General features: G+C 47.7%; 1 protein-coding gene across 1 annotated transcript in view; it reads right to left on the reverse strand.

Annotated features, from left to right (window-relative positions):
* Positions 1–17,500, reverse strand: part of dnah9l (dynein, axonemal, heavy polypeptide 9 like) — a 41,707-nt gene that overhangs the window by 16,889 nt on the left and 7,318 nt on the right. The window contains 36 exon segments of the mRNA XM_035525820.1: positions 29–194; positions 895–1,099; positions 1,263–1,436; positions 1,559–1,690; positions 1,812–1,962; positions 2,105–2,253; positions 3,224–3,351; positions 3,521–3,653; positions 3,850–3,927; positions 4,238–4,432; positions 4,525–4,617; positions 4,730–4,868; positions 5,853–5,969; positions 6,354–6,499; positions 6,596–6,752; positions 6,889–6,997; positions 7,000–7,032; positions 7,111–7,255; positions 7,567–7,674; positions 7,859–7,984; positions 8,413–8,568; positions 8,818–8,944; positions 9,597–9,688; positions 9,980–10,204; positions 10,303–10,425; positions 10,558–10,675; positions 11,001–11,164; positions 12,120–12,203; positions 12,368–12,526; positions 12,850–12,936; positions 13,155–13,271; positions 13,780–14,002; positions 14,176–14,345; positions 15,084–15,338; positions 15,555–15,884; positions 17,451–17,500. The exon segment at positions 17,451–17,500 is cut by the window's right edge and continues 173 nt beyond it. Coding sequence (XP_035381713.1) covers positions 29–194; positions 895–1,099; positions 1,263–1,436; positions 1,559–1,690; positions 1,812–1,962; positions 2,105–2,253; positions 3,224–3,351; positions 3,521–3,653; positions 3,850–3,927; positions 4,238–4,432; positions 4,525–4,617; positions 4,730–4,868; positions 5,853–5,969; positions 6,354–6,499; positions 6,596–6,752; positions 6,889–6,997; positions 7,000–7,032; positions 7,111–7,255; positions 7,567–7,674; positions 7,859–7,984; positions 8,413–8,568; positions 8,818–8,944; positions 9,597–9,688; positions 9,980–10,204; positions 10,303–10,425; positions 10,558–10,675; positions 11,001–11,164; positions 12,120–12,203; positions 12,368–12,526; positions 12,850–12,936; positions 13,155–13,271; positions 13,780–14,002; positions 14,176–14,345; positions 15,084–15,338; positions 15,555–15,884; positions 17,451–17,500 — 5,164 coding nt within the window.

A 17,500-nucleotide genomic window follows, 5' to 3' on the forward strand; every position in this document is an offset into this window, starting at 1 on the left:
TCTTAACTATAAAAGTGTACACACACACCAGTGGGAGTAGTCGAGGTGTTGTCTGATGAGTGTGTGTGGCTGGACTGTCCCATAGGCGTCCACCTCTGGCATGTTCAGATCATCTATGAAGTAGATGAGCTTCTTGGTTCCAGGAGGAGCAAAGTTGCGTCCTGCCTTCTTCTCCAGCGGCTTTTCCAGAACACCTGCCGGCGAACGCAGAACACAGAACTCAGAATGCAGAAAACAAAACTCAGAACACAGAAGGCAGGACTAGTCCAGGAGCTGGTGAAAACCAAGTTCAAAAGAAGTGTGTGTTAGATGTTTCAGCTGTGAAGCTGACCTGCTGACACTCCTACAACTGATCCTATCGGGAATATTGTCATGTTGCTCCTTATACTATTGATTACATCAAATTATGAGAGTTAAATTATTTTAATGACAATTTTCACTAATGTACTGTTTTCAGTCAAATCAGTCTTTTGGACATTCTCCACCACAGCACTTCACATAACAGAGCACAGGATCATGAATTCAGAATCCGTTATAATACATAATTATAAATGATAGGAATCTGTATTGTTTTTGTTTTTAACCATTTTACCAGAGGGTGGTGGCTTTTTTTGTCATCTTATGTTGTTCAAAATGTGGGAATACATTTGTGAAAGTCATCAAAATCAAGAAGATCTCCAATACGTGAACCTCTTCCAGTCTGACCCTTTGCAGAGAGAGAGATGGTCAGGCCAGGTCCCAGTACTGGCCCAGACGCAGGGGTCAGCACTGAGAAGACATGTGACCCACAGGAAGAGCTACTCACTTACTCACTCACTGCTCAAAACCATCTTCCCTTGCTACCTCTGACTGTGTCAGGTCCGTGTGTTTGTGTGTGTGTGTGTCTCCACTCACGCTGTAGCATGGCTGAGGTGGTGTAGTAGTTGAAGGGCACCTTGGCCACCATGACCTGGTCCCTGTGTTTGGAGATGGTGTCCCACATCAGCATGCTCTTCCCTACGCCCGCTCCACCCACCAACATCACCGCCTTGCCCTTCTGCACGAGCACCTCCACCAGGTACGCCAAGCAGGCTGTTTCAGCTGAGTGCACGAGGACCATCTGTGTGCAAACACAGACATACGTTCACATGCAGTCCCCTGCAATCTTCAGTTGGAATCCGATTCACTTTCCCATTCCTTTCACTATTTTAGAGTGAGCACAGCCCCTTGTTTGCATGTGTATGCGTGAGTATGTGTACACACGGGCTTGGATGTGAGCGGACCTGCAACGGGACATCCGTCTCCAGCTCAAAGGCGGGTGTGAGTTCCGTCCACGGCGTGAACTTCTTGGTGTTGGGGTGGATGTAGTAGTCGAACACAGTGCCATGGGAGGGGAACTTCACTGTGCGCATCTCTTTGGCCCACCAGCGACTGAACGCAGCACGATAGTCTTTCAGCTGAGAGAGCAAGATGGAGAAAGAGATGGAAAGGAAGAGAGAGAGAGAGAGAGAGAGAGAGAGAGAGAGAGATGAATGGAACGTATGGTGATTTGAAGGAAATTCACTACCAGAAGACTCACATGGTCTTGGAAGAGAGCGCCACCGAAAGCCCAGACACAGGCGAACACGAAGTACATCTCATAGAGCTCACGAGGCGAGTCTGCTGGAGTGTTGTCCTCTGTCAGCAGACAGTCCAGCAGGCAACACAGAGTCTACCCCACACACACACACACGGCAGCGTATAAGGGTTTTAGGTATAGGGGTGTGTGGGTGTGTGGGTGTGTGTGTGTGTGTGTGTGTGTGTGTGTGTGTGTGTGTGTGCACCATGCACACCTGCACCATGCTCATCTCAGGAATAGGTGTGATGGTCTTTAGGTTGCACCGGACTTGCTCTAAACAGTAGGGCACGTACTTATCAAACAGGATGGACAGATTCGCACGTTCTGATTGGGCCTGGCGAGTGTCAATCCAACTCGTTACATACCTGAAATACAAAAGAGGATTTACTGAGTGTCTGGGACACACGTGTACAGGCACTGAGTGTGAGGAGTATAAGCTGCACTGCTTGAATGTGCTTGAATGTGCTTTCTTTAGGCAGAGATCACCGGTTCACGCCTGTCACTCACGAGCTCCATCCCAGGTCCTGGGGGTTGACGTAGAGTATGCCTGCCCTAGATACAGTTGCTGGGGTGGCGGCCTTGAGGTGGCTGATCTCAAACAACAGCCGCATGGAGGGCGTCAGGGAGATACGCTCGTTACTAGCCAGGGTCAGCACCTTATGTACACACATGTACACACACACACACACACACACACACACACAGGTATATACACATGCAAAGAGGTATACACACACACAGGCATACACACATGCAAATGCGCACGCACATACACACATACACACACACACCAGAAAAATGTCCTCATTACTTGCCAGCACCTTACACACACACACACACACACACACACACACATACATATGCACCCACATATGCACAAGAACATACTAATATAAATACTGTGAACTTTAAGAAACATAAAAGTTACAATTCATTCAAAATTCAAAATTACAAAATTACAAAAATTCAAAATTACATTCATTCACCTCAGGAATACATCTGCAACTTTCTCTCAAAAAACTCAACAATCTTTTATCTCAACTTGTCTGGACTATTTTAACACTTGTCTTTCTAGCAAAGAACTCCACCACAAGATCTCCACCTCTAGATCTCCACCACTAAAACTCCTCCTCTAGACTTCTACTTCTAGGATTCCGTTTAATGACGTTCACATGCCTCCATGGTCTGATCCCACTGTACCTCTCAGATCTACATCAGTTCCGTGCTCATGTTCCGGGCTTCAACGCATTTACCTGATGCTTTTATCCAAAGCGACTTACACAACACCCTGAGACCTGAGGACCGTCTAGACCCACTGAAGAGAAACGGCGAAACCCACCTCTTCAATTTAACTTTGAAGTCATCTTTTATTTTTCTCTTAATTCATTTTACTTCGTGTTTTGTTGTTCTTTGAATACATTTTAAACAGAAAATAAAATTTGAACTAATTTTATTGTATTGCCTTATCTTAATTTTTCAATTTCATTTTATCCTGGTGTAAACTTTTGTTAACCACTACGTAATCCTTGTTTACAAGTTTATTATTTGTATAATAATTAGTAGTACGTAAACAGAGGTGTATACTTGTAAAACAATGCAGGTTACACGTCAGATCTACCAGCTGACCTTGTTATCGTCCATCACTGTGTTGAGAGATTCTATCCATTTTGGGTCGATGTCACCATCCAGTACAATCCACTTTGGACCATCGTGGGACAGAGCAGACAACTCTCTCATGGTTGAAGAGAGAAGACCTACAAAGTTGCACACATACACACACACACACACACACACACACACACACACACACACCTGTTGAACACCCATGTACACAAAAAACAGCAATGTAAAGAAGTTGTATATGTATATGCTCATACATCCAAGAAAACACACACACACACACACACACACACACACACACACCATCTTTCCATTCTCGTGTGGCAGGGTGCAGGAAGCCGAACAGCTCATCGGTCGTCACAGCTTTGGGGTTGATGTCACTCCACATGGCTTTCAGCTTCATTCCTGCATACGCCCTGTGCAGCGTCTTCAAAATCTGACCAAAACCGAATGGAACCGTTCAGAGCCACGATCACTGGGCAACCCCGTCCACACCTGGCCTGGTCCGAGCTGGTCCGAGCTGGTCTGAGCTGGCCCAGGTTGGCCCAGCTTGACACAGGTTGGCCCAGGTCGGCCCAGGTTGGGCCAGCTCGGGCCAGATTGGCCCTGGACTCTCAGCAGTTTGTCCCTACCTGGGTCTTGCCTGTTCCAGCCGCGCCAACCACGAAGACGGAGTGTCTCACAGCCAACAGCTCCTCCAACTGGGTCACCTGCCGACAGAGCAGCAACACGGGGGTCTTATCCACAAAGGGGTAGCACGGGGGTGGGGGCAGTTGTCATGTGACAGAGGAGACTTGCCAGATTGGTGGGAATTGTCTAAAACTAAAACAGAGTGAAAAATCCAAAGACACAATCACCAATTTAATCAGCCAATGAAGTGGAAAGGTGATGAGAAGAACAGCTCGGTCAGTGGGCGTGACCGGACCGGACCGGGTTTGGCTGTGTGTTCAGTTCCGCCGCCCGCACCTGCGTGCATTTGTGATCGCGGTATTCGCGAGTGGAGAGGAAAAGCAGGTCGACCTTGAGCATGAAGTTCTCCTCGGGCTGCAGATGCAGCTCGCTGATGGCCCAGCGCACGTGCTGCTCCAGACGTGCCCCGCACGTGCGTGCGGCCTCCAGCAGGGGGAAGAGTTCACTGATCAGGCCCAGAAAGATCGGCACGTCCCTCGTGACCAGCTTGGGCAGGTTGAAGTCCCGCAGGGCTCTCATCAGGACCTTAGTGACGCGCCACAGAGACGTTATCACAAGTCTGTCACGGCTGCACGACTCAATTGAGAAAGCGCTGGAAACTCAGTTCCCATGAGCACCTGCTCCTCTGGGTTGCTCCGATCCTCCCTTTTCAGTGACCCAGCAACAACCAAGACTGACTTTATTGCCCGCAGACCCCAGTCATAGTGATCCTGTAAAATCAAAGCCAATCAAGATGAGTGTGTGTATGTGTGTGTGCGTACGTGGTGTGTGTGTGTGTGTGTGTGTGTGTGTGTGTGTGTGTGTGTGTGTGTGTGTGCGCACCTGCTGGGACAGCAGTCCTCTGCAAAGTGTGTACAGGCTGATGAACTTGCGTGCCAGCATGCGCGCCTCCAGGAAGCCCTCCGCCACCAGCATGATCTCACAGATCAGCCCGAAGTCAGGAATCACCATGGCACACGGCCTGATTCACACACACACACCACACACACGCGTCCGCACACACACCACACACGCGCACAAAAAGAACACAATTGATTTGATATTAATTCCACTACCTTACGTCAACAATGCAGGGGTGGAAATACAAACCACTGCACTGAGGAAAAGAGAGAGACAGATGGAGCTATAGATTCTGAGACAGAAGAATGGACAAACACAGGAGGAGAGACAGAGGAGAGACAGAGGTAGAGACAAGAGGTAGTGACAGGAGGAGAGACAGAGGTAGAGACAGAGGTAGAGATAGGAGGAGAGACAGGAGGAGAGACAGAGGTAGAGACAAGAGGTAGTGACAGGAGGAGAGACAGAGGTAGAGACAGAGGTAGAGACAGGAGGAGAGACAGGAGGAGAGACATAGGTAGAGACAGAGGAGAGATAGGAGGAGAGACAGGAGGAGAGACAGAGGTAGAGACAAGAGGTAGTGACAGGAGGAGAGACAGAGGTAGAGACAGAGGTAGAGACAGGAGGAGAGACAGAGGTAGAGACAGGAGGAGAGACAGAGAGAGACAGGAGGAGAGACAGAGGTAGAGACAGGAGGAGAGACAGAGGTAGAGACAGATAGAGACAGGAGGAGAGACAGGACCGGAGACAGGAGGAGAGACAGGAGGAGAGACAGGAGGAGAGACAGGAGGAGAGACAGGAGGAGAGACAGAGGTAGAGACAGATAGAGACAGGAGGAGAGACAGAGGTAGAGACAGGAGGAGAGACAGGAGGAGAGACAGAGGTAGAGACAGGAGGAGAGACTGAGGTAGAGACAGGTAGAGACAGGAGGAGAGACAGACGTAGAGACAGGAGGAGAGACAGAGGTAGAGACAGAGCTAGAGACAGAGCTAGAGACAGGTGGAGAGACAGGAGGAGAGACAGAGGTAGAGACAGGAGGAGAGACAGGAGGACAGACAGTTGCAGAGGCGGGTCTGGATCCAGAGGAATGGAGGAGATGGTGTGGAACCTGAAGAGCGCCTTGAGGTTCTCAGGCAGTTCAGCCCTGCCGGCGTAACCAGGGTTGAGAGTGATGAAGAGGCCCACGGTCGGCTTCAACTGGATCTCCTCACCCAGGAAATGGAACCTGACCAGGACAAAAGAACAGGACGTGAAGCCCACATGGTAAGTGCCTGGCAACACATGTGTGTCTCATGAAGGTGGAAAGCTTGTTCATGTCAGACATGTAAAATACATACAAATAATCTCATTCCACATAACCATGTATAAATGACCTCACTTCACATAAACATGTATATATGACCTCACATCACATAAACATGTATATATGACCTCACGTCACATAAACATGTATAAACGACATCACTCCACATAAACATGCATAAATGACATCACTTCACATAAACATGCATAAATGACCTCACTCCACATAAGCATGTATAAATGACCTCACTCCACATAAGCATGTATAAATGACCTCATTCCACAGTCCAAGCTATGCTGGTCTGACCTGTGTTTCTTGTTGCGAACAGCATCTTGGATGGTTTTGACCTGCACGGCAACCACAGATAAAACCTCCACGGAGATCCTGTTGAACTCGTCGAAGCAGCCCCACACTCCTGTCTGGGCCAGGCCCTTGTAGATATTACCTATGGACTGAGAGGGGGCACCAGCATTATTCACCATCAACAAACCTGTGCTGGAGAAGATGAAGGCTCAACGTTCAGGCCTGTAGCGCTATTCGCTGCCCACCTTGTAGTCCATCTGCTCAGAGCAGTTGAATACATAGACCATAATGCCAAGCGAACGGCCCAGGTCCTTGGTGGTCTCTGTCTTGCCGGTGCCGGCAGGGCCAGAGGGGGCCCCACTCATCGTCAGATGGAGGGATTGAGTCAGGGTGATGTAACATCTGCAGAATCATGGAGGAGTCAGTGTGTGAACGCATGCTGGTACCCCGTTATAGTGTGTGTGTGTGTGTGTGTGTGTGTGTGTGTGTGTGTGTGTGTGTATGTATGTGTGTGTGTGTGTGTATGTGTGTAACTAACCGATCAGTGAGTGGTGTTATAACCAGCCGGTTGGTGTTTCCCAGGTACTCGTATAAAAACTGAAACTGCGCGTCGCAGATGTTAACGTAGCAGTGCTCCATCTGCTCGTCCAGCGATGCCGTAACTGGGACAACCACGCGAATGCTGCCCGTTCGTCACCTAGGCAACAGACACCACCATGTCATCCCGTTCTGGAGCTCTCCACTGTTAAGAGCTGTGCACAGAGGGCGTTTACCTTCTGCGCGATGAGTTTGGCCACCACGTCGCGCGCGTGAACGTCGATGGTACAGAGGGTCATGATTTTGTGCCGCTCGCCAGGGCTCAGCTCCCCCAGGAGCATGTTAATCAGAGAGTTCAGCTGGCTGATCTGAAATCAGCACAGCGCAGCCGCGCAACGGCAGACAGTCACCACGCCGTCTGCTGTTCACTACGCTACAGGTAGCAAATACAGATATCAACTACATCCATGAGCTGGTCTCATTTATGCGAGTGAGTAAAGTTAAGGCTGGGACCTGGAGAGGAGTGAATGAGCGATGGAGTGTGAGACAGAGCGAAAGGGTGAATGAGTAAAATGGAGTGATAGAGTGAGGAAGTAAGTGAGTGGGGGGGATCAGTTGAGGGAGGGAGGGAGGGAGGGAGGGAGGGAGTGATCAGGTGAGGGAGGGAGTAAGTGAGTACCTGTTTTTTATTGTAGTCTTTAAGGGCTGTTTCAAAGCCTTCTTCCACACGCTGGAAGGCAATACCAACATCTGTGGCCCACCAGATCTGACTACCTGTCAGTGCCACCTGAAACACACACAGAGACAAGCACACACACATATATACTTGCACACACATATACCGCAATCAATATCTAAATACAAGAGGACAAATGACATACACACAATTAACACCCCCTGTACACACCCACATACATACCGCTGTATATACACATCAGCACACACACACACACACACACACACACACACACCTGTGCAGGATAGTCAAAGAGCCACTGGTCCCGGGGTTTGTCCTCATAGGCTGCCACTGCCTCAGAGATCTCCTTTCTTACTGTGGAGGTCATGGCCAGCTCCAATCTCCCCAGCCAACTCTCAGCCTGAGAGAGAGAAGAAGAGAGGGAGGGAGAGAGAGAGAGAGAGAGAGAGAGAGAGAGAGAGAGAGAGAGGGAGGGAGGAGAGAGAGAGAGAGAGGGGAGGGAGAGAGAGAGAGAGAGGGAGGGAGAGAGAGAGAGAGAGGAGAGAGATAGAGGGGAGGGGAGAGAGAGAGAGAGAGAGAGAGACAGAGAGAGAGAGGGAGAGGGAGGGAGGAGAGAGAGAGAGAGAGAGAGAGAGGGAGGGAGAAGAGAGAGAGAGAGAGAGAGAGGGAGGGAGAGAGAGAGAGAGAGAGAGAGAGGAGAGGGGAGGGAGAGAGAAGAGAGAGAGATGTTCTTTCCTGTATCATTTAATTTAGTGCACAAGAGTTTGTATGACAGTGTTCATGTGAGTGCGTGTAAAGTGTTGTAGAGAGGTCGTGCGAGTGTGTTACCTGTCCCTCACACACACAGGGCTCAGAGAATGCACATACTCGCGCTCTCTGCTGTAACATCCCCACGGCAACCTCAAACCTTCCCTCCTCTTCTTCCTCACATCTGAACCTCAGATCAGCCAGATTATCAAAGAGTTTCAGCAGGTGTCGCGTAACCTACACACACAAACACCTTTACACACCCAGTAGTAGGTGGCGATACTGAGCCATTAGAACTTCCCTAATTTGAGTTGATCTTGGAGGTTGTTTTTTGTGGCTAGTGTGTAGGGGAGATCCCAGCGATTAGGTGTTTGTCTACATAAAAATTCATTTTAGCATCTTGACATACACGCTACTGCACACTCTGAAGTCCTGTGTAACAGACATACACTGCACACAGTACTAGTGTGAGGAATTGTGGGCTACCTGTCTGGGCTGCATTCCCTTGGAAACAATCTCCAGCAGATCAGCACCAGAAACAAAATAGAAGCGCGGAAACGTCAGGCGCTTTGTTTCCAGATACTCAGCCAGAGCCTTCTCACACACACACAACCTAGAGAGACACACACACACACGTGCACACACACACACACGCGCGCGCACACACACACGCGCGCACACACACGCACGCACACACACACGCGCACACACACGCACGCACATGCACGCACACGCACGCAAGCACACATGCACACACACATACATACATACGCACACACACGCATATACACACACACACGTGCGCACACACATACACACGCGCACACACATACACACACACACACACATCAACCATCAGGACATAGAGCATTCCAATAAATTAATTAAATGATTGCATTTACATGATGCTTTCTATTTAAATCAACTTACAATTATGACTGAACACAACTTGAGTAATTGAGGGTTAAGGGTCTTGCTCAGGGGCTCAACATTGGAAACTTGGCAGCGGTGGGGCTTGAACCAGCAACCTTACTAGTCAAGTACCTCAAACACTGACCTACCACTGATTAATAATATAATGCTTAATATTTAATGCTTGATAATCACTTGTTTGCAGAACACACAGAAATACAAACACACACACACAAACTATCAGAGCAGCAAGCATTCCAATTAACTAATTAAATAATTAATTAAATAATCTTTAAAAATTAAATTAACACACGTACACACACACACACACACACACACACACACACACACACCTTTGCTGCAAGGTCTCAAGTTTCTCCAGGTAACCTGGCTGGTTGGTGACTTCTATCACATTTGCCATTTGGACAACAGTCATCATCAGCCCCTGGTAACAGCCACACCAACACACACACACACACACACACACACACACACACACACACACACACACACACACACATACACAGTACATATACTGTAGTACACAAAAAACCAAAACATAAATCCACACATTTCTAATAAGAGGATCCCAAGGTTACCTGGGCGACGTAATCATGCAAACGTTACGCTACGACTGCACACACAGATTCAGAAGAGAACACTGCACACTCCGCGCAATGATGTATTGTATGTTACAGTACAGGTGGATCCCCAGAAGTCACGTGACCAGCAGCACCTGGAAGTCGTGCTGGATGAGAGCGAAGCGCTCGGCATCCTGGGCCAGCTGACTGCGGATGTCCTCCGAGTTTGTGAAGATGCCCTGCAGGTGAGCCCAGGTGCGCTGCACGGTCAGCCACGCGCCCATGACCAGGTCAGCCAGCAGGAGGCGCCGCTGCCAGCCGCTCACCTCCGCAAGGAAGTACTCAACGTGCTTACTCATCAGGATGTTCTGCAGCTGTACCTGCAAAACACACACACACACAGTGGTTGTTACGCATTGCTGGAAAAGCTATCCTTCTGGTTGTCTGGTGATTGTTAAGATGGTAATCTGAACTCCACCTGGTTGTCCTCTAGTGTCTCTATCAGATTCTCATCTGCTTTGAGGAGAGGGATTCCAGTACTGGGATGGGTCTCATATGACAGAGACATCATGGACCATGTCTGACTGATCTCGGCCAGAACCTACGGAAATAAGCACAAGCACACACACACAGTGTGTGTGTGTGAGTTACTGCCCTGAAGTTATTTTACTAAATGTCCTGGATGGTGTGAGGGATTTGATCTCTTTAGGTCTTTATCTCATGTTGTTTGCACCTTCTCAATGGCTGACTCTTTGACAGCTTTGTCCACAATATTCTTCACTTCTTCCTCCACACGGTGGAGCTGCAGCTCCAGAAGATCACCCAGAGTGGTGTTCTCATCCATCATGAAGCTCACCTACAGACAGAGGGACGGAGAGAGAGAGAGAGAATACTGGGCTAAAGTAAGGACTCATATCGTGCATTATATGCAAAATAATCTGTTCATATCTGAGTCTAGCCCTGAGTTTAACCCTCTGCACTGACCTCTACAGCAACTAGATCTTGTGTTGTAAAGGTGCATGTTTTGGTGTGAAGTTAAGCTTGTGGCAATCCAACGTTAGTACTAGATCGTGATTGTGAAGGTCGTCTGTGTACTGTACTATCAGGGACACGGTGATATTGTGTCATGTTACTGTGGTGTGAGGGTTGCAGGGAGGTTGTGTTGCCGGCGGATACAATACCCCGGTAGTGCGCACCAGCTGTCTCCAGTGCCTCTCTCTGACTGCCGAGTTCTGCAATTCATTCACAGCCCTGAGTGATGTCAGCATGTTCTTAACAGTCGACTCCAGACCAGTGTAGACATCCCACACACGGACCTCCTTATCGAGAGTCTTCATCTCCTGCACACATACACAGCTAGTAAAATTTACATCTACCACACACACACACACACACACACACTTTTACTAAAATCTACATCTACCAAACACAAACACACAATGTTACTAAAATCTACATGTACCAAACACACATACACACACACACACTCACATACACAATGTTACTAAAATCTACATCTACCAAACACACACACACACACACACATACACACACACACACTCACACACACACAATCACACACACACTCACACACACACTTACACACACACACACACACACACACACACATACACATCTAATGCCCTGACTCCCACCACCCTTATCCACAGTCTTTATCTCCATACTCTGCAGGTTCTGAATTGAACTGACATTGCCTACCCTACATAAATTAATTAAGTATGTACACCGTCCTTCGAAAGTGTCGGACTGAAGCTCAGAGGTTTGCAGTCACTGTCTGCAATAATGTAAAATCCATTTAGTTCTCTCTCTCTCTCTCTCTCTCTCTCTCTCTCTCTCTCTCTCTCTCTCTCTCTCTATATATATATATATATATATATATATATATATATATATATATATATATATATATTATATATATAAATCATGACATTATGATGCTAGAATTGTGCAAATTAATAGGTTTCATATCATTTGTAGGAAAGGTAGATGCAGAAATTTACGCATATCCATCCACCTATCCAATTATACAGTGCTGTAGATGTATATAATCAACAATGATCATTTAATAAAATTATATCTTTTTGCTAATTGTATTCGCAAAGCTGTGATCAGTGCAAAATGTATTTTTATTTCTATCTATTTATCGGTGCAGTATATATATTTTCAGACTTTTTTTTTTTTTATAAAGCCATTGCCACAGAACAGTAGCTGTAATATCTGTCCAAACGCTATACAAAAGCTATACAAATATAAATATCTACACAAAAGCTGCACCTTAGCAAATCTCCGGAGCTCCATATCCATCTGCTCCACGTTGATCTCCTTCCATGGTGTCTTAGTCCAGGCCCAGATGCTGGACTACATTTCCCATCATGCACATGGAACACAAGTCAGTGGTTGTGATAAAGAATGGCCTTGTCAAAATATACTAACACTGTGATGTTTGTTTCCTAGGAGTCATAGAGGGAGGAGGGAATATGCCTTTACTGTGACATGGAAAACCGGAGGTGTGTACGCAATACCTTGACAAATATGACCATGTCCCAGACTGCTTTGACTAGCCTGATATCAGAGCGGCACTGCCGGAGCTGTTTGTAGTCGGGGAAACCGACCTCAAACAGATCTGCGGATTCCTGCAGCACACACATTTCACTCTCCAACTGAATCACTGCACGGTTTGTCTAGATATGCACAGTCACGCACACACACACACATACACACACATACACACACATACACACAAGCAGACATAAACCGAAAACCCAGGATACACACTGAAACATTTAAAGCAGCCCATCAGTTTCTGTGCACTACTGAGCAAACAATGATCCACAGAAATTGTGCCTAAGATCATTTAATTGGTTCATTCAAAACAGATAATATGTTATTAACTTAAAATTGAATTCAGTTTAATTAACACTGACAAGCCACACTACAAAGACACACATGCCATGCACCATAAACGTATTTTATTCAAATGCAAGCAGGCACAGCAGAGCTGTACCTTATCGATGAGTTTGTATGGGTTATCTGTGCTGATGAAGAAGAGAGACTCCTTACAGAACTGCTCTCGAAACTCGTGCTGTTTAATCTACATACAGAGACCAGTAGAGAGAGACAGTAGTTTCACACTCAACACTTTTAAATTACAACAGTACTCATAATACGCGTGTAAAGAGTGTGAGAATTTACAGCTGACAGTGGAATTTAGGACACTTAGCACATTCAGGGCAACTTACACTGTGTGGTTCTTGAACAAAAAAAGCCCAAAGAAAATCTAGAGACTACACTACCCACAATACCCCTTACCTCGAAGTGGACACACTTCCTGCGAATCACTGCAACTTCATTGGCCTGCAGGGGTGCGACCTCGTGTTTTACGGTGAAGGCAACTTTCCTTAGATTCTTCCATTTGTCAGGTAGCTCCTGAACAAGAGCACACATGAGTATGGTGAGAGCATGTGAGAGTATGGTGAGAGCATGTGAGTATGGTGAGAACAGGTGAGAGTATGGTGAGAACAGGTGAGAGTTTGTTGAGAACAGGTGAGAGTATGGTGAGAGCATGTGAGAGTATGGTGAGAACAGGTGAGCGTATAGTGAGAACAGGTGAGAGTATAGTGAGAACAGGTGAGAGTATGGTGAGAGCATGTGAGAGTATGGTGAGAGCATGTGAGAGAATGTTGACAACATGTGCAAGTATGGTGAGAAAGTGAGAATATGGTTTTATCACGTGAGTATGGTGAAAGTACATGTGAGTATGTATGTAGTTATTAAAAAACACTGACACTATTTTAAGTTAGGAGAACAGTGCTCTATAATCGATTGATTTAGTTATTTCTCCACACTACGGCTTTCGCCTGTTTAGTGGAACAAGACATAAAAAGGTGTGTAGGTGTGTGTGTGGTTGTATGTGCGTGTGTGTAGGTGTGCATACCTCCAGTAGGGCGTAGACCTGTTCTGGTAGCTGTTGTCCGTAGGTCTTCAGCAGATCGCTGGTAGATTTGAGCGGTTTGAACTGTTTCTCTGTGATGTTCTGTCTGTCTCTAATTGCCATCAGGTGACGCATGATGGTCACCAGCCCAGTGTAATCACCGTCACGCACAGCCCCCCGCAAACCTCGCTCAGTGCTCTCAATGAAACTCACCAAGTCCTGCACACTGAGACAGAGAGACACAGAGAGAGAGAGAGAGAGAGAGAGAGAGAGAGAGAGAGAGAGAGAGAAGTAGAGAGAGAGACAGGAAATAAGCTAAGATGGTCCCATGAACTTTTAGGGGGCTTTTAATGGTTTAGCCTGCTGTACAGCCAGCTGGGCCCTGAGTGTGCGCGTCACCTGCTGTTGACGTGGTTGAGCAGGTGTTCTGTGAACATCCAGCTCCACCTCTTGATGATGGTGATGAGGGAGATTTTGAAAGGCTTGATGTCCACCTGAAGCCAGTCGCAGAATAGCCACGTGTCATCCAATGCCTGCACCTTCTCATACAGGCTCTGGAACTCACTGATCTACACACACACACAAACCCACGCACACGCGTACGCACACGTACACGCACAAACACGTGTACATGCACACACGCACACACACATAGGCACATACACACACACACATACACACGCACATACACGTGTACGCACACATACACACATGCACATGCGTACACGCACGCGCATGCACACATACATGCACGCACACATACGTACACACATACACGTACGCACACGCACACACGTGTACACGCACACACACGCACGCACACACACACGCACATGCGCGCATACACGGGCACACACACACGCATACACGCACACGCATGTACGCACACACACACACACGTGCACACACAAACACACATGTACACGCATGCACACACACACGTGTACACGCACACACGCACATGCACACATACACACACGCTCACGTACAGCCACACACGCACGCACACACACACACACACACATGCACATGCGCACACACACGGGCACACACACACACATACATGTACACACATACACGTACACGCACACACACACGCGCACACAAAAGACAAACAATGGAGCATTTTGTTTTGTGATTTTTGTAACATTTACAGCATTCGGTGTTATACAGAACATCCCAGTTATCAGTATGAGAGTGTGACTCGTGAGATCCCTTAGCACCTAGTGACCTCCAGCGGCATATACGATATACTTAAAATGCTGAAAAACAAGATGTTTGTGTGTGCTTATTTTTCTAACACGTACTTGATCTTTAAAGTTGTGTAGTTTAGGAGGGTTCTTGGCCAGCTCATAATCGGCATACAGCTCCGCTTCTTCAGTGGAGAGGGCGTGGCCGTAGAGAAGGAACTGCCGCATAAATTCCTCCCTGTCTCCGGTCCAGAGGTAGCGATAGGAAATGAAGGAGTTCTGGAACTCTTTGACCTTAGCAACGGCCCCGCGTGCACGGCAACGAATCAGCTGAGCTAATTCGGATAACTCCGGCACTTGGTCTATATCCACCTGCAGGGCATCACAACCGCCATAATAAATATAAATATGCATATTTAACTCATGTAAGTAAGCTCGTATCTATGAATATGCATGTACATCGTGGTGAAGAGAGAAGATTCCTGGTTCTTGGTAGATGGTAAGTAAATGTGACTTCAGTTAGTGTTTTTTAGCCAGGGACTACCATAAAAATCATACACACACACACGCACACGCACACACACACACCTGATAAGTTTCCACCTGTTTGTGCTTGGCAACCCTACTCATGAAGGATGCCATTTTGAAAATGTCAGCCACCATCTTATCCACAATGTCGCAGAAGTTGTCTTTCTTGGAGAGGTCAAGTGAGGGGTGAAAGGTCATGTCAGAGGTGAGCGTGAGCTGGACCTCGAACAGTGGGGTGACACACAGTGCCGGGTCTGTGTTCTCAACCAAGTACTGTAGAGAGCAGCGCACGGCACTGCAGAAGCCAGCCAGCACCACGCGGTCGACATACTCGGTGTAGGACCTCCAGGGTTCCGAGTCCACGACAGCCCCCAGGAGAACTGCATTATCCTGAGTGAGAGTGAGTGATACACAGAGAAACTTTCTCACTTAAATCCTGACAGAACAGAGGTGCTTCTATTAGGCCCAGAGACACCGAGGTTCTCACTCTCTAATTAATGAACCTCAATGGTCTCCCAATCACATCTTCCCTAACAGTTACAGTTAAGGATCTTGGAGTTGTTATGGATCCCAGTCTGTCATTCGAAGCTCATGTAAATAATATTTCTAGGATGGGGATGATGTTGGGTAACATGATGATGATGTAGTGATGGTGTGGTGTTGGGTAACAGGGGATGGTGTTAGGTAACATGGCAATGGTGTTGGGTAACAGGGGATGGTGTTAGGTAACATGGCAATGGTGTTGGGTAACATGGGGATGGTGTTCGGTAACGGCAATGTGTGGGGATGGTGTTAGATAACATGGCAATGGTGTGGGGATAGTGTTGGGTAACGGCAATGGTTTGGGGATGGTGTTGGGTAACATGGCAATGGTGTGGGGATGGTGATAGGTAACAGGCAATGGTGTGGGGGTGGTGTTAGGTAACATGGCAATGTGTGTGGATGGTGTTAGGTAACATGGCAATAGTGTTAGGCAACATGGTGATGTGTGGGGATGGTGTTGGGTAACATGGCAAGGGTGTGGGGATGGTGTTGGGTAACATTGGGATGGTGTGTGGATGGTGTTGGGTAGCATGGGGTGGTGTTGGGTAACATGGTGACGGTGTGGGGGTGGTGTTGGGTAAAATGGTGATGGTGTTGGGTAACATGGTTATGGTGTGGGGATGGTGTTGGGTAACAGGGATGGTGTGGGGATGGTGTTGGGTAACATGGTGATGGCGTGGGGATGGTGTTAGATAACATGGGGATGGTGTTAGGTAACAAGCGATGGTGTGGGGTGGTGTTAGGTAACATAGCAATGGTGTGGGGGTGGTGTTGGGTAATATGGCAATGGTTTGGGGATGGTGTTGGGTAACATGGCAATGGTGTTGGGTAACATGGCAATGCATGGGGGTGGTGTTGGGTAACATGGTGATGTGTGGGGATGGTGTTGGGTAACATGGCAATGGCGTGGGAATGTGTTAGGTAACATGGCAATGGTTTGGGGATGGTGTTGGGTACCATGGCAATGGTGTTGGGTAACATGGCAATGTGTGGGGATGGTGTGAGGCAACAGGCAATGGTGTGGGGATGGTGTTAGGTAGCATGATGATGTGTGGGGATGGTGTTGGGTAACATGGGGATGATGTTGGGTAACATGGTGATGTGTGGGGATGGTGTTAGGTAACATGGCAATGGTTTGGGGATGGTGTTGGGTAACATGGGGATGGTGTTAGGTAACATGGCAATGTGTGGGGATGGTGTTAGGCAACAGGCGATGGTGTGGGGATGGTGTTAGGTGACATGGCGATGGCGTGGGGATGGTGTTAGGTAACATGAGGATGGTGTTAGGTAACATGGCAGTGGTGTGGGCATGGTGTTAGGTAACGTGGCAATGGTGTGGAGATGGTGCTAGGTAACATGGCAATGGTGTTGGGTAACATGGCGATGGTGCGAGGATGGAGTTAGGTAACACACCTGCACGAGCACGTGGATCTTCTCTCCCGTGTGCGTGATGAGGCTGTACT

This window comes from Electrophorus electricus, chromosome 1, assembly GCF_013358815.1.
Source record: "Electrophorus electricus isolate fEleEle1 chromosome 1, fEleEle1.pri, whole genome shotgun sequence".
Classification (NCBI taxonomy): domain Eukaryota; kingdom Metazoa; phylum Chordata; class Actinopteri; order Gymnotiformes; family Gymnotidae; genus Electrophorus; species Electrophorus electricus.